Source organism: Lissotriton helveticus, chromosome 3_2 (assembly GCF_964261635.1).
Source record: "Lissotriton helveticus chromosome 3_2, aLisHel1.1, whole genome shotgun sequence".
Taxonomy (NCBI): Eukaryota; Metazoa; Chordata; class Amphibia; order Caudata; family Salamandridae; genus Lissotriton; species Lissotriton helveticus.
Genome location: NC_136062.1, coordinates 122,872,769 through 122,891,209, shown reverse-complemented (window position 1 = coordinate 122,891,209; position 18,441 = coordinate 122,872,769). Strand labels below are relative to the sequence as shown.

At 46.3% G+C, this 18,441-nt stretch overlaps 1 protein-coding gene across 19 annotated transcripts in view; it reads right to left on the bottom strand.

Annotated features, from left to right (window-relative positions):
* Nucleotides 1–18,441, bottom strand: part of TCF12 (transcription factor 12) — a 797,238-nt gene that overhangs the window by 218,334 nt on the left and 560,463 nt on the right. For 9 of the 19 annotated variants that reach the window (XM_078684888.1, XM_078684896.1, XM_078684889.1 and 6 more), the window contains exon 9: nt 15,842–15,937. The exons of the other annotated variants lie outside the window; for them this stretch is intronic. In XM_078684888.1, the coding sequence (XP_078541014.1) occupies nt 15,842–15,937 (96 nt within the window). The remainder of the gene's footprint in view (nt 1–15,841; nt 15,938–18,441) is intronic. 19 annotated transcript variants of the gene reach the window in all.

Genomic DNA, 18,441 nt, shown 5'->3' with positions numbered 1-18,441 from the left:
GTATACATGGAGCACGGCGTGCGCATATGAGGAACGGACCCTGTGATTCTGCCCCAAACATCACGACTGCACAACAGATCTGAAGGGAGGCTGCCCAGCGTATTGATACCAATATTACAGCACCACTCGGGGTCCGGAGAAGACGGCTCTAACGGTAGACGAACGGCCATATTTACAACACACATAGCCGGCTGATGACTACACGTACAGCTCGGTGGGGGGCTGCAGCGACAACACACCGCACCAACTCCGCGACCAGCGGGACAACGGCTAGCAGCCCTAAACCATCATCGGCACAAACTACGCCAAAGCAGCAAAACGACATGGGGAAACCAGATCGACAACAAACCAAGCTCCAATTTGAAGCGCGGAAGCAGGGTAAAATAGCCACGACAGACCCCGAGCTGGAAGGGGGCCAGGAACAATCAGACGGCACGGGCATGGAATCGGTACTACGGGCGATCCAGAAGAGCCTGCAGGAAATGAACGGAAAACTGGACAACGTGGTGCAGAGAGTGGACAACATGGCGGCGAAAATTGAACAACACGACGGGCGCATAACAGAAGCCGAACAACGAATCTCGCAGGTAGAGGATGATCACCAGGCCATGTCCAGGTCCTGCGGTGGCCTAGAAAAGACAGTAGAAAGCCTGCGCGCCAAGGTGGAGAACCAGGAAGCCAGGTCCAGGCGCAACAACGTCCGGATTTCGGGTTTGCCGGAATCCACAAACACAGGGAAGATGGAGACGTATATAGAAGCACTGGTGAGAGAGGTTTTTGGCTCTGAGAAACTGTCTTCAGTGTTCCTGGTTGAACGAGCACATCGTTCGCTTGCGCCTGTGCCAAAATCTGGAGCCCCCCCACGCATGGTTATTGCCCGCTTACTTAACTACCGGGACCGCGACACGATACTGAGGCTGGCCAGAGAAATGGGCAAAGTCACTCATCAGGGTAACACGCTGGAGTTCTATCCAGACCACACCATGGCGGTGCAACTAGCTCGGAAGGAATTCGCTCCAGTTAAAAAGAAGCTGAGAGAACTTGGTCAAGAGTATGCCATGCTATATCCGGCGAAACTCAAAATCTTCACTGGCGGGAAACCGGTCATACTACCAACGGTACAGGCGGCACAGGATTATGTTCGGCAACAACTGAAACGACGCAAGCAGCAAGATCGGAACGAAGCCACGAGCGTTGTGGAATAACTGAATTTGACTGTGGGCGGACTGAACTGACTTACGATACCCACTTGTGCGGCGCAGATAACGGACACAGCAACCGTGGGCGGACGCTTCAGCACGAGTTGGCATTCGCAAATGTAGCGGAGGACGACCTGGCATGGCACTTACGAACTCACTGTAAGTATGGACCTTGACGGGGATGTGCCACGGCAGAGTCAACATGACTGTGAGTATCAATAGTGAAGAGGGCGTTAGGATGTGCTCTGTTACCCAGCTGATGGGGATGTGTGGTCGCTAACGAGTGACTGACACCCTGGAAGAGCGTGTGACTCACACAGTTCGACTGGCAGGAGAACCATTGTCAATAACGAGGCTCAGCCTAGCGGTTGCACTAGGTGTAACTAATAGTGGGAAATCGGTGAACTGACATCATACCACTTCAGCGAGACTGCTTATGTTGGAGGGAGTGAGGGGGGGGGGGGAAATCAAGCACGTATATTACATTACAGCGTGCACATGCGACCGTCCACGTCCACTATGTGGATGGTGACGTGTGAACCTGGTGACACCCCCAAGTGGGTGTACCCCACTGAGTGTTTGACATTACAGTTAAAAGTTGTTCAGGGATGGCTTTGGCAAAGTTTGGGGGCTAAAGTGGGTGGGGGGAGGGTGGGAACTTCAGAATATATCCAACTGCAATTTCTGTGTCTGAGAAGCATGGCGAACTCCTTAGTTGTGTTTTATGATGCGAACGATGTTTGTATACAACACATACCACTAACAATTTCGGTCACTGTAAAATGTATCCATCCGTACACACTCTACAGACAGCGATATACATGCCAGGTGCACATTATTGATATCCAGGTACACACTCATGGCAGGTAATAACACGCTGAAATTTCTAACTTGGAATGTAAGGGGATTGGGCGACCCGAAAAAGATCAGGCGATTATTTGCTTACTTTGACAGGTTACAAGTTAACACTGTTTTTCTACAGGAAACGCACTTGGTACGTGATAGTACTTCCACACTAGGCGCTAAGTGGGCTGAGTCTGTCACCAACTCGAGCTTCTCGTCATACTCTAGAGGGGTGAGCATATTGATCAGAAAGGGTACGGGATTTGAGATCACAAGCATACACACAGACACATACGGGAGGAGCGTTATAATAGCCGGAGTGGTAAGACGGCAGAAGATACTATTAGTAAACACGTACGGGCCTAATGTGGATGACCCAGAATTTTTCAATAGGGTATGGCACACTATCATCGACATGCAGACAACTCACGTAATATGGGGAGGGGATTTCAATGTTACCTTACGGGACACTCTGGACAGGGCAACGCATACGCTGGAACAACACGGCAAAGCGCGGTTAATGCTGCGAGATGCCATGGAAGACCTACATATGGTAGATATATGGAGGACACGTAACCCAGAATCGACAATAGCGACACATATAAATGCGGCGAACAATAGTTGGTCTAGGCTGGACTACTGGCTGGGCACACAGGAGGTATTCTCATGGGTTAAGGACATCACTCACCTACCACGAACCCTATCAGATCATGGTCCAGTACTATTGGACATTGCCATACCATATTACGACCCACCACCCTTTGCTTGGCGTTTCAACGCAACTGCACTGCAAGACCCCATATATGTTGATACCATTCATAAGGCAATAGTAGACTACTTCGATCTCAACGGCCCAACTACTGAGGACCCTGGTTTATTATGGGAGGCCTTTAAAGCCACAATCCGGGGGGTCTGTATCAGTACTACCTCAGGCATCCTCAAAGATATCCGACAACAACTGCACACACGAGAAAAAGCCATACAAACACTGGAGCAAACATACACCCAGACAGGCGACACCACTGTTTTGGGGGAAATTCAAGCGCTACTAACGGAATACAATGAGTTCGCGACGGACGAACTGAAATATGTGACAAAGCGAGCGACGGCAAGAAGGTATGGGGAAGGAGGTAGGCCTGGAAGGGAACTGGCCGCAAAGATATGCGCAGGTAGAGCCCCACAAAACATAACATCCATTTGCACGAACACCGGGGAGGTGATCACAGACACCAAGGGGATATTGACAGAATTTATGAACACTTACGGCACACTTTACACGGCGCGCCCAACACCGACACAGGAAGAATTACTGCACTACATGGAAGATATAGAACTGGCGTGGCTAGCTGAAGGGCACAGGAAATATTTAGAACGCCCGGTTACAGTGGAAGAAGTGACTGACACCATTAGGCGATTACCGAATAATAAAGCACCAGGGCCGGACGGCTTCGCCACGGAATTCTATAAAAAATACGCCGAACTACTCGCTCCACATTTGGTGCGGCTGTACGGGGCGGCACATGAAGCCCAGACGCTACCAGCATCTATGAGGGAAGCACTGCTCGTCGCGTTATTAAAACCAGGTAAAGAGGTAGATAAATGTGACTCATACCGCCCCCTTTCCTTATCAAATGTGGACACTAAAATCATAGCTAGTCTGCTAGCGGACAGGTTAAAACCCCTTATGCCTTTGCTAATCAGGCCAGACCAATCTGGTTTTATCCCCGACAGGGCGACTACGCATAACACTCGTACACTGTTCGCATTGGCTCATTATCTAGCACCGGAAACGAAGGCGGTGGCTGTACTACTGGACGCAGCTAAAGCCTTTGACACAATCGGCTGGCCATTTACGCATGCTGTACTGGTGCGTATGGGGTTCCCGTTGATCTTTCTGGGTTGGATAGCGATGTTATATTCAAACTTAACAGCGCGCATAAGAGTGAACAGGTACATATCAGAACCCATTCCAATATGCAGAGGCACTCGACAAGGGTGCCCGCTCTCGCCGATGCTCTTTGCGTTGATACTAGAGCCGCTAGCATGTAAAATCCGACAGCATCACCACTATTCGGCAATTCAAATGCCCTCCAGACCCATACATATCTCGCTATACGCAGATGACATGGTGCTCTATGTTAAAAATCCTGAACAACACCTTAATCCACTCCTGAGAGAGTACATAAAGTTTGGCCAACAATCCGGGTTGCAGATTAACTGGGATAAGTCCCTTGTCCTATCCTTAACAGACAGCACCTGCCCGACCAAATTAGACTATCCTTTAGAATGGCAGGAGGAACCCACGAAATATTTAGGTATATGGTTCCACAGAGACCCGGAATTAGTGATTAGGACGAACTACGGGCGGACCATATCATCGCTTGAAGACAAAATTAAGCGATGGAATAGACTTCCCCTATCATTGGCAGACAGGGCGGCGATTGTAAAAATGGTGCTTCTACCGAAGTTTCTGTACTTATTTAATAATATCCCAATAAAACCGCCAGCAGCTATATTCCGCAATATAAAAACGCTGGTCCTCAATTTGCTGTGGGCAGGGAAACAAGCGAGGATGGAATTACGTACCATGACGCTGCCGTATGCTAAGGGGGGCTTCAAGGTGCCGGACTTCTACTTATATTATTTATGCGCGCAAGCGCAATACGCACATTTCTGGTACCACGAAGTGCCCTTCCTGACACATGTGGCCGTGGAAGCAGGAGACACTGACCCAATCCCACTAGCCAATATACTGCCACATAAACGCACTAAACTACATGACCGAGACATTAATCCGGTTAATACCACTACCGAGGCATGGCGACTGATAGGTAAAGCAACAAACAGCTTACCGCTATATGCACCAACACTTCCACTGGCACACCACCCGGCTCTTTCGGTAACACAGGAGCAGGTCGGCATGGATCTGTTCAAGCGGGCGGGAATAGACACGCTTGGGGACCTGTACGATGGTGGGGTCTTCCTGACACTAGACAAGCTACAATACATCACGAACCCGTCTCCACTGTTTAGTTTCAACTACTATAGGCTACAGAGGGCACTTCAGGAACACTACCCGACACATCCGGAGGAACCTCCTACCCTTGCGCCCCTTCAGCTACTCCTAACTACACCCGCGGCATCTCACCTAGTATCCAAACTGTATGCGAATGTACAAGAGGCGGTGGGAGCAACTACACACAAGGCTAGGGACAAATGGAGCGCTGGGCTGGCAGAACCCCTCACAGATTTGGAATGGGATTCCTCCTGTGTGCTCACTGGTATGTTGACATCTAACGGGAACTTGAAAATCATACACTACAAGTATTTGCACCAGGTGTACCACACGCCTCAGAGATTACATAAATATGGCTTGCGGGACGATTCACAATGTTGTAGGTGTAAACAAGAAGATGCGGACTTCATGCATCTAGCGTGGCACTGCCGCAAAGTGGCGGGATATTGGGAACAAGTCGTGCAGGTTTTGAACGAAATGCTAGGGACTTCTATGCTATGTGATGCGAAAATCTGTCTGTTGGGCATTGTTCCGCAACTTAGAGCATTGAAATGCAAATTTTGTGCTGTAGCGCTACTGTTGGCTAAGAGAAGGGTGTCTATACACTGGAACAGCAGAAGGGCCCCTGATGTAAAGAGCTGGATAAAGGATATGGTGTATTGTCGAGACACGCTCACCACGTATGAGGAAGAGCTGCCAGGTAGCTCTAGAGCCAAAGACTATTGGGGGTACTTACGGGCGTATTTATTGGCTCATGGTGAGTCTGGATCGGAGACGGAGATAGAGTGAACTGCAAGTACGACGATGACAACTCGGAGCGAACAATTTCTGTACTGATAGCACTGGGGAGGGAGGATGCTGTGACGCAGAGAGATTATAGCAGAAGGAGACCTAAAAGTTGGGGAATACACTGTTTGGTTTGTTTCGGTTAATCAAAAAAAATTTGAAAATGTAAGATTACTGATTTATAAGTAAGCGAATACAGCACTAATATACATGTGGGTGCTATCAGACAACACGCCGCCGGTCCGCTGGATGTCGGCTGATGGGCCGTGTAAAACTGATGCTGATGATCATGATTTTGAGTGCGTGTAGCCGGCCATTTGTGGATGTAGGCGTAAGCACTGTATATGTTTTCTTTTTTTTTTTTTTTTTCTTCTTCTTTTCTTTTTTTTTCTGTGAGCGATGTGAAGTGCATTGAACTTCTTACTCCAATAAACAAATAAAAAAAAAAAATATCCACCACTCAGCCACTGACCATGCACGCAACCTAGAATTCATCCTCGACTCCTCCCTCTCCATGTCTAAACAGGTCAACGCCGTCTCCTCCTCCTGCTACAACATCCTCCGCAGGATCTACAAGTGGATCCCGACCGAAACAAGAAGAACGGTGACACAGGCCCTCGTCAACAGCAGACTGAACAACGGTAATGTACTCTACGCAGGAATCCCAGCCCCTACGACTACTACAACGCATCCAAAACGCCTCCGCCCGACTGATCGTCAACGTTCCCCGCCACAGCCACATGACCCCCCACCTGAGACCTACACTGGCTCCCGTCGACAAGAGGATCACCTTCAAGCTCCTCACCCACACACACAAAGCACTCCACAACGCCGGATCAGCCTACCTGAACAGCAGACTCAGCTTCTACACCCTCACCCGCCAGCTCTGCTCAGTCAGCCTCGCCCTCGCCGTTGTCCCCCGCATCCAACGAACGACCTCCGGCGGCAGATCCTTCTCCTACCTTGCCGCCAAGACCTGGAATACCCTACCTACCCACATACGGCAGACCCAAGAACTGCTCGCCTTCAGAAGACTCCTCAAACCTGGCTCTTCGAGCTGTAGCAGCACCCCCCTCCCCTCAGCGCCTTGAGACCCTCACGGGTAAGTAGCGTGCTCTACAAGTACTATGATTGATTGATTGATTCACCACTTAAAATTGCTTTCATGTTTCACTATACTAATTCAACACTAATCCTCTATGGGTCCTGGAGTAGCATGCTGTTTGCCGAAAAAGCGCTTTGACGCCTGGTGTGGGGTAGTAAGCGCTATATAAATGCAATGTCTATACAATACAATAACAAACTGGCAACTAAAAATAGCAGGGTTGATTTCCAATGACTGGTTCCAACTAACACCATAGACAACCAGAGAGAAGCCCAAGTTGTCTATGACTTTTTTTGTGGCATATTTATATAGCGCAAACTCAATCCGAAGGTATTGGAGCGCTGTACATTAGCACCGTATTTACATTACACATTCAGGCACGGGGAGATTAAGTGATTTGCCCAGAATCATAGGATGTGGACGCGACCCCGAGGCTCGAACCCTGGTTTCCAGCACCAAAGTCGGCAGTCTAGCAGACGGACCACATCCTCTCCCCTCCCCAAGACTTAACTTGGAAGCCCTAAGAGCATTGTACAGTGAACTCTCGCCTAGGAGCTGATCCTGTCTATGACCTACGCAGCAGAAAAGGAGTCATGGGGCAACCACACACCTCTCTCAAGTAAGAACACGAACACACACACACACACACACACACACACACACACGAACACACACGAACACACACACACACACACACGAACACACACACACAAACACACACACACAAACACACACACACATACAAACACACACATTTACTTCCTAGTGACGTGCCGCCCTTTCCATGTGCTTTCTTCCTACTGGATCTTTGCATACCACTCAGAGGCTGTCAACACGGCTGAAGGTCGGCAAAGCAGCAGTTGGTGACACTGGCAGGTCCATCAACAGCCTGCCGAGACCCAAGAAAGGGTATGAGTAGGACAACAGACTCATCAACCATGCTACCTTGTCCTTTGGGTCTCCGCATACCGCTGGGAAGAGGTGGATCAGTGACTGGTTGACCAACACATTTAAAGCTGTGTTTTCCGTTGTTCTGACGTAACAGCTGTAAGTAACCAGATTTGATTTCATACTGCTTTTTTGAAGATTGGCTTCCAAAGAGAACCATAGAGAACTGTAGATGTATAACTTTGAATAATGTAGACGTTTTTGATAGAGGGGAACTAAACCACACAAAATAAACCAGAGTACATTTTGAGTTGATGATGAAGTCATAAAACACAATTTACCATAGCTAACTGCCCTTTTCGTAGTAAACCAATCAGCATCATCATGTACAAAAACTGTCAAAAAACCCCGCAATCACCTGACTTGGGGAACACATATTGCTTAACCTGACATTTATTTATCTGTCACATTGCCATTCCCAGCCATTGAAATTTTACTTTCCATTCGAGCTGATGTAGAATGCGATAAAATAAAAATCCAAGCAGGACTTGGGATTGTGTAACGTTGTGAGCTGTTTCTGGGCAGCCTTCAACATCTATACTCTCTAAACCTAAGCCACTAATACCAAGCATTAATAGTGACTGACCCCACATGCAACCGGCCACTCCACATAAACAACCCATTTCCGTCCGCGATATGCACACCATATTTACTTCATTTTATTGTAACATTTCATTTACATTTCCTTTGACCCTGCTTGCTAATGTATTCGAATTGTGACGTAAAAGGGGGCGGGGGTATATTGTACACCAAAGTACAATGACACATTCTTTGCTCCTTTCATCAGATTATCTGTGAGATGACAACAGCAAACATGGGCGGGGGTATTTTAGAAGTATGGGCCAGGCCTCCAGTCACGGCTGGGCAGTGGGGCCGGCTTAAGACAAAGCCTGGATCAGACGAGTTAATAGTGAATCCTCACCATTCAGCACTGCTTCAAGAAATGTAGCAGATTTTGGAGTTGGCTCTTTATTTTCAGCTTTACTTAAAGGGGTAGGCCTTAGCCAGTCAGGTTTTTTGTTTAAATTTGGCAACCTAAAGTTCTTCAAGAAGATCAAATTGAAGATTTTGCAGGGCCTCATAAAAACTTGGGCTAAATTAATGGTAACTATAAAAATTTGTTATTATGGCAGTAGGGCACCCCTTTGGGGTTTTCCTGAGAGCCCTCTCTGGTAGTTGTCCCACTAAAAGAAGCAGGGTTGGAGGTTTGGGAAGACCTATTTACGGAAGGGAGTCTACCCCCATGAGAGTGTCTGAGAGATAGGATTGGTCCCAACTTTTCAAGGTTTAAATATATGCAAATGGTTGGGTGGACTCATTCCTTTTTAGCCCGCCCGTACGTCCCTGGGAAATAGGTTCCCTATTGGGGGCCACAGCCAGTTATTATCCCTACTGGTAGATAATCCACCTGCCAAAAAAGAAATCTCTCAATGGTATATCTTGATTTTGGAAGAAGAGGATGGTGAATTTCAGCTCCCGGATCTACTTTGGGGACCCACCATGTTAGGATGCAATGTGGAGGATTTGTGGAGTACTTCGCGTAAAGTTTTGTGGGACATCGTCAAGACGGCATGGTTGCGCAGGAATCATTTATTTACGTTCCATAGAGCATATTATTCTCCCCTCAGACTTTCAAAGTTTTCTCAAGGAAACCCTGTAGTCTGCGCTAAATGTGGATTGGCTGCTGCATCGGACGCCCACATGTTCTTTGAATGTCCCTGTCTGGCTCCCTTTTGGGACGCTATAAGTAATTCACTTTCGGCATCATTGGGTGTGCATATAGTCCTGGACCTCCCTGTTGTCATCTTTGGGATCTTGACCGGGGTCCAGGGGCAGGCAAAGAACTTGCTGTTCTATTCCATCCTCCTTGCACGTAGGGAGATTTGTAGGAAATGGAAAGACTCTACATCCCCTTCTTTTTTTGACTGGCAGTCCTCAGTTTTGCAAATTTCCAGACTGGATCTAGCAAGATCTGGTAGTCAAGCTAAGAGAGCATTTTGGCACTTACTGGTCTGGGGCCATTGAGTTGGTCGGGTTTTTTTTTTTTCCCCCGGTCCGATGATTATACACCTGTGGTCTCACTCAACCTAGAAAGCCCTGATCCATCTGGAGGTTTGGGAATCTTTGGTTGTACTTCCACCCATACGCTATTAAATCGTGGTTAATCCTCTTCTGGCTTCTTTGGTGTTTGCCTCTGAGGGAACAATATGTCTGAGGGATCTTGGTAGCTGCTCAACCATGCCCTGCCAGTTTTATAACTGTGACAGACTCTTGTATTCCTGACTATGGCTGCATCAGAAGCTAAGGTGGTAAATGAGGACCAAAAAAAAAAAAAAAAGAAATGTAGCAGAGTCACGGGGTAGTGAGTCCTAACTTAAGACAGACCCTGAGCCAATTACAAAAAAAACACGTACAGTTAAAAGGTTCCATACTGAAATGTGAACACTTTGTTAGAACTTCCGGTGCCATAAAAAAAAAAACACACACACAAAAACCACTGAGTCATTTTGTTTATGACAAAATGGGAAATGGCTCGTAAAAACATTAATTGCCTCTCACTTTCAAAGTATGTTCTAGTGACAAATATTAGGATATTCTGTAGCGATCTCTAGAATTTCTGTTTTCAAAGGAGAGCATTGAGCTATTTTTTACTCCAGTAACCCGCGACTTGAGTCTTTAGACGATCTGCCCCTCAACCGTTCTACAGAACCCCTCTCTAAACTATTTTAAAATGTTATGAGATGTTGGGACAGAGATGAGAATTATGCGTCAATAAGAAGAAGTGTGCATAGTTCTACTCGTAAACAATCATATGGAGTGGAGGTAAAGTTACAATTGCAAAAACATTCGATTTTCCCATTTTTGGGAGTAGTAGGGACCATATAAAACAAGGCATTAATAAATCATCCTTTGTGTGTGTGCATGTACTCTACATTTACTTTTGTAATCACGTTGCTTACTACTAGCCGCGTTTACGGGGTGGGTTGTCACAAAACACAACAAAGGCAAGGATGATATGATGACTGTTCGCTGTGAAGTGTTTGATACTTTTTTCAAATTGTGTTACGCTCGGTAAAAATTGTCTTATCACGTGAAACAAAAAACATCGAAGAACACCATGCAGCATTTTACCAGGAGCAAATCACTAATCAAGCAATACCACAGACATGATAGCTGTAGAAATTGGAACCTCATTAAGAACATATGAATATCTGTTTCAGCATCTGCTCATCTGAGCAATCAACAAACCTACAAAACGATGATCTGTATGATCTTAATGGCCAAACCTAGCGTTTTACAAAACTCCCCGCCCCCCCAAAAAAAAACTTTTAAAGTTACTAAGCTGGATGCCAACAACACAAATGAGGTATTACCCAGAAATGTAGCCAGAAAATTGGCTGGAAATAAAAACAAGATATTCATGCCACAGAGAAATTCTTAACCTTCCTACTTCAGAAATATTAAACGAATAGTGAAGCACGTAAACAACTACTGTTGCTAACTTCACTCTTGATGTCCAAAGGATAAAACACACAAAAAAAATCTAATTGCAAATATTTTGAAGGTAGGGACCTAGATCATTCAAAAAAATAATCTAGTTTGTAAAACGCATGCTGAATTTTTAACACCACCCGAATTCTATAAACACCATTTTTGAGACCCCACCATGTACACATGTACAATTAAATGTTATTAAATACTATGGTTTCATCATATATGTCTGTAGTAGGCTGTCTGCACTCCTCACTTGCCTAAGCAGAATACCAATAACTGATGAGGAATCAATTATTTTTGTGATATAAGCTTACGTTTTCATAGTTTAACTAGTTCACTGCAAACACAGGAAAAGGGAGTAAAGGAGCGAATATAAGGCATATAAATAATTTGGCCCTCCTATCCATGGTTTCGTCCGTCATAAAATGTATCTTATTTAGAACCCTTTTTCAAGTGTAGCTCAGGACAGTCCGGTGGCACCCATATCGGTTTCATACCAAACACGAGACGGACCAACACATCAAATACAAGCTTCTCATCCTAGTTTTGAGCACCATGGCCAGCCAGAAACCTAGGGACAGAACTGGTGTAAGCATCCAGGCAGAAAACAATTAATGGGAAGAGCACACATGATACTGACAACTACGACACAACCTGAAATTCTGTCGGATGAACATGGCCAGCAGACTGTGGGAAAGCTTTCCCCCTAGAGGATGATGGCTGGTCCACAGGACAGAAGAACAGAACAAGCATTTACAATGCAATGGTTTTGCCTTTGTTAAAGTTAGAGCTATTGGCATTGCTCTTGACATTATTTTTATTTATGTTTTTTTAACATAAATAAATGGCATTGCCACTAGCTTTATCTCTCGCAAATGACACACACAAACACACACAGAGCCCCCCCACACACACCCACACAGCCCCCCACACACACAGCCACACAAAGCTTCCCACACACACAGCCACACAAAGCTTCCCACACACACAGCTACACAGAGCCCTCCACACACACCCACACAGCACAAGCAGGCAACAGGGGCACACGGAGGCACAAGCAGGCAACAGGGGCACACGGAGGCACAAGCAGGCAGCAGGGGCACAGGGAGGCACAAGCAGGCAACAGGGGCACGAAAACGGAGGCACAAGCAGGCAACAGGGGCACGAAAACTGAGGCACAAGCAGGCAACAGGGGCACACGGAGGCACAAGCAGGCAACAGGGGCACACGGAGGCACAAGCAGGCAACAGGGGCACGAAAACGGAGGCACAAACAGGCAACAGGGGCACGAAAACGGAGGCACAAGCAGGCAACAGGGGCACACGGAGGCACAAGCAGGCAACAGGGGCACACGGAGGCACAAGCAGGCAACAGGGGCACGAAAATGGAGGCACAAGCAGGTAGTGCTTGGAAGCGACCAAACTGTAACCTTAAGCTCTATCTCCAATGCAAGCCATATTATTGCATGTCGGCATTTAAATTGATTATTGGTTATTAAGATTATCATTTTTTGCTGCATCCTAATACATACGATGTGCTTTTCTGCGCGTCATCCTTCACATTGACGCCTTCCATGGAGGGACTGCACCTAGCCTGTCACATTGCATTCGTTGTTTCACTTCCCTGACCTGCCTACCTACTGGGAAAGTGTGCTACATATTTGACCTTTCATATCCTACTTGTGATGTGACGCGAGTTGGAGAGCAGACTGGGCTTTTTTTTTTTTTTTTTGATAGCAGAGGCCCCGGACAACAAAGAGGATTGTTGAGGAGATGGCAAGAGAAGATACAAAACCTGCTGGCAACGGGATGGTACAAAAGGTTTTCTGTGCCCCGTACATCGCAGTACTTGTGCAAGTACAGTTAATCACTTTAAAAAGATGACCTCGGTGTTATAGTAGAGTTCCCCGAACCCGAGAGGGAGCTGCCACAGACCATGAAAATATTTGCACCTTTTTTGAGAGCATCTCGCAGTTCTAGCGCAGCTTAAGTGATTTGGCCTAAACACCAGAGGTTTTCTGGCGTCGTTACCTAGACTCGAACCCAGATTCCCAAGTCCGGGGTCGAGCGCCCCAGCCTTCAGCCCACGGCAGCGATGAGAAATAAGTGCCACCTTGAAAAGATACTTCAACACTCCCTAGATGTATTTCAAAAGTGATCGCATCAAGAAGCCATATGAGATTGAATTAATTTTTCATCAGTGTGTAGGAACAGTTGCAAAAACAATCTGTGACAATATTGTACACAAATGCGGCAGCTATCATAAACAGCTGTATTGCTTAGGAAACCTTAGAAAGACACTGCGATGCAAGCTTCAGAATACATTCCTCCGGAATAACTTTGTTCATGATAAGAGGTGGCATTCCCTTTCCGTTACAACCCGGCGTTCCCCGCAAATAGAGGCTGCAAAGCGAACCACTGCGTCACCAAGAAGGCCCTTCTCAATTCTGACTAGGGTTGAGATAATACGTGGATGCAGCAGTCAGGGACGGACAAAATTCCCTCGGGCATATGGCTTGCTTCTACCTTTCAGATAAACATTGCCGCTAATGGCGTAAGGGCCTTGTAAATAAGCCCCTAAAAGTGCAAGTTACTCTTTAAGTGGAAGCAACCGATTACTGCCTCATTTAAATTCTATACTCACCAGAGTGACCAACACGTGGAGCAGATACTTAAATAGACACTTTGAAGGCTGTACTTGCATAGGGTCTCACATTCTTTTAAATAAATGGGGATACACGATAAATGCACAGGTTGACCTGTGCGGCCATAGTTAAAGTATGCTTTGTTCCTTGTTTGAATTGTTCTTCTGTATTTTCCCATGATGCAGTGCACTCAGACAATGCGAACGTTTGCTTCAATGGGAAAATAATGTTGCTAAAAAGGGGCGAATTCTATGACTCTGTGAAAGGGATACGGCGAAGTGTGGGCCCTGCAAGTGTGAAGCACCCATGAGGAGGGGCGGGGGGGGGCGCCGGACAACTCGGGAATCGGAACTAGGACCCGCCGCCACTTGCCACAGTCGGCCTGAGACCCCCACCTCTCTCCAAGGTGGGGGGGAGTGGGAGGGCAGCGAAGCTCGCACGGACCAACACAATAGGTCGGCCAGGCCCCGCTCGGCGCCGCATGTGCCCACACATAAGTAGAGTGCTCTGGGAGCAAACAGAAGCGGCTCAGCCTATGCGGGGCTCGTGCTCGGAGCCCCTGGACGCCATGCAGCCGCGCCACCAAGCGCACCTCTCCATTTATACCCCATCTATAAAATTGTCAGGAAACGATAGATCCCCAGGTGCCCCCATGCCACGCCGCCGGACGCGCATGCCAACACTAGCATGCGGGGAGGGGGGACGCCTCACACTGTAGGCGGAGCGGGCAGGGGACCGGCTAAGTACAGGAACACCAAATGGACCTGGCACACATGGGAGGAGGGGGGGGGGGGACTAACCTCGTCGCAACCCCCGACCACGGCAACGGCGTCGAGCCCCCTTATTATTATTGTTACAGCTGCCGACCCCTGACAATTGCTACGGAGTCCTTAGTGTGCTTTCATTATACCGCGTGTCTCAGTGCGCGTGTCCGAGACCCTCCGGGGGTATGTAGCGCGTGGGGGCCCGTGCTCCTCGTGGCTGAAGCCCCTGGTTTAGCCCCTGTTTCTTCCGAAGATCCTTACCCGCACCCGGTTGCACATGACCGGTCAACCGGAGCTAAGCCGGAAGGCATGGCGCGATCAACCCCTCGAAGTGCCGAGGAAGATTCCGTGGGACGCGGGCAGCGGCAAAAGCCGAGGAGCTCCTTACTCGATGTCCCAGAAAGCGCTTTTAGCCGTTTTAGAGGAATGGCAGCACCTACAACTCGCTTCAGTACACGGCAGGGGCCGAGTCAGTTTCATGTCCGTAGTGCCTCAGAAAGGATGGCCGGGCAGCTGCAACACCCAGACGAGGTGACAGGGGAGAGATAATCACGCCATGGAAGGCTGGAGAAGTACTGAACAAGCTAGTGCTTGATGCACAACAAGCAGGAAGGCGGGTGCCGGCTCAATGCCGGAACAGATTCGGGGGCGTTCCCGGCTTTCGGCTGACGTCGCGTGACGTCGGCAAAAGCCAAAGAATCGCGGGAACGCCCCCGAATCTGGTCCGGCATTGACGGACAGGCCCCTCGTCCAATGGCTAGGCTCCATTTATGGAGCCAGCCAATAAATGACGAGGGCCGACCCAAACCCCACTACAGTTCTCATCAGGTTTTCGCCTGCGCGAAAAAGATGCGCAGAGCGCATCTTTTCGCCAGGCAAAACCTAAAAAAGCATGAGCAAGAGGCTAAACCTTCAAAACAATTGTTGTATACAACTTTATTGCCATTCTTTTATCACCATCTACTGGCAATATTGAGTACATGAACCAAGTACTGCATTAACATGATAAGGGTTCGGTTTTCAGATGGTATAGTAACTTACAGTTGTTTCACTAGGGAGAATCACCACCTCAAGGTCTGAGCAGTCAGCGGCTGGCAAAACTTGCTGGCTTACCACATAGGTCAGACTGGACGAAACCTAGGCAGAGAATATACTCTTCTCATTGTCGGTTATTTAAAATGTTTATACACACACGCATACGCAAGCACACACATACACACACAAAGCTACACCACAATCTGGGGCGTGGTGATATATTTTCAACACCATCTACTTCCCTAGATGGATGATTCAGGTAAAGCGATTTTCTGAAACAGTCCATTAGATAGTATGACGACTGGTGAAAGTCGAGCAGAGGTAGTGAAACGATATACTAGTGTGTCAGGTCTTCACATAAGAAAGTAGTGAGACTTGTGGTAGCAACTACCACTGATACTTTGGGTGGTTACCAGAAACTTCAGATTTGCACAAAAAAACAAAAACCTTGATGCGGGCATCAGGGCGGGCCAATTGTACGTTGCAAGGCTGTGATTCTCAGATGTAATGTTTCATTGTTTCTGTGAAAATAGTATTTGATTATGGCAATTACCATATTCAACAAATATCAAGTCAGAGTGAAATCAATTTAACGTGAGTAGCAACTGAATGATGATAAAACACAAATTAAGAAGCAACAATGGTGTACCACACAGTTATCCACAGTAATACACAAAAATAAACAATTCATGTTACTTGGAATTTCCATTTGCTTTGCAATTGCTTTATTAGGACGATTACTGCAACGGGACGTTTTTACCCTTAAAAGCCCCAATACTTCAACTATTTAATCCACAGAAAATCCCCTCATAACTGCAGAAGGCTCTTCGGAAAGGAACATGGAACTGTTTTACTCAGCTACATTTTGTTCTTTCCTACCAACAGCTAGAATCCTAAAATAATCAAAAGGTGCGCAGGTTTTCTAATTCCGGCTTAATGTGCAGTCGATACAAGCACAAAGGAGTCAAACATTAATTTCCCAGCAAGTGATGGTGGTGTAAACAACTATATAGTAATAGAATGTATTCAGTTACTGACTATAAATGAATCATGTCCCATCACGCTAGTTTGGCCTCAAACAGAAACTAGCAAATCTAAAAGGTCTGGGTTGCACTTTGAATCCTGACTAAGTTTTAAGAAAAAGTCCCGCTGCACTGAAAACTAACGATTTATTTATTTTACAGAGTTTTATGTTTTCTATATGCAATTAAACTATGAGATAAAGAATTAAACATGTACTGATACAGTCTACTTTTGAGATGTAAAACAGTCCCTCATATATTCAAATGCAAACACTCTATAGGGGGCAGAAAGGTATACATCTAATAAAATGAAGTGAGAGAGTAATACTGCTTATGATGCAACCAAAGCCCACTCTATGTATATTTTAATGAACTGATAACAAGTCCATCTTCCACCATTAAGTCAGATCAAAGAAAACCGAGAAGGAAGTGGTATTTGAATACAATATTCTTCATTTAAGAAAGAAATAATATGAACATGGATTTTTTTTAAGTAATTAAAAAAAATGTTTGTTGTGCAATTAAGTTAAGGTATAGTTGCTTTTCTGTGAGTGACAGATCATACTTGCCAGTCAAGCAAGGATCTGAATGAGTAAGCATTGGTGTTCTAATGATATGGGGAGTAGTGTCATTCCAAATGTCATGGATGACTACCTAATTCCTGTTCATGGGCAAAAAAGGACAATAATTGCAAAAGGATGCACTTTGAGGGTAAAAAGATGCAAATGCAAGTTCAATATTTTTCCAAAAGGCAGGTGGGGGCTTAAACAGAATTTGCACTGGGGGTTTATGCACAGAATTTGCACATGCAATGGAAGGACAGTATAAGTGACACACTGTATACATATCTACGTTTACATATTGCTTTCATGTTTTCTTTAGCTAAACACACTGCACTGACAAACATGCCTCGGAGACTGAACTGTCTAATTTTGGTGATTTTATGATGCTCTTTACAAGTCTTAATAACCAGGGTATGCAGGAAAAACGTGTTTCCTGCATACCCTGGTTATGCAGGACAAGTGATCCTTTCCCTGTGATTAATTGATACAAAACAAAGTAAACTGAATGGATCAGAGATTCTTTCTCCCTCATATGATTGATAGATACAAGGTGTAAGAGTAACAGAAAAAATATGCTTCATCTTCCTTATTGCCAACCTGCTCATACGACTAGCTCTTGAAACTCTAGAATATTTGTTTTTTTGTTGGGAGAGTGTGCCGTTGCCAAAAGGGGCACACTGTGTTAAAACTGGACAGCAGACAGTTTTAGCAAGTTCACTGGCAAAGGCTTGGTACGAGGAACAGATCACATCTATATCAGTAGGTATATTATGTACAGGGGCAACTAAGGCTGATGCTGTAGCACAGTATTACAATGATCCTTATATCTTGATCATTTCTGAACAAAAGAATCACCAGCAGAGACAATGTGGGAAGGGAAATTAAATACAACTTCTAAACACATAATTATCCATGGAAATGATATAACATTTAACTATAGGCTGCTAGTCCTGCACTGCAACAAATGAAAACTCGTCTCATTCTTTGGTCACTCTTCCCTCTCTTCAAGACTGGAATATTT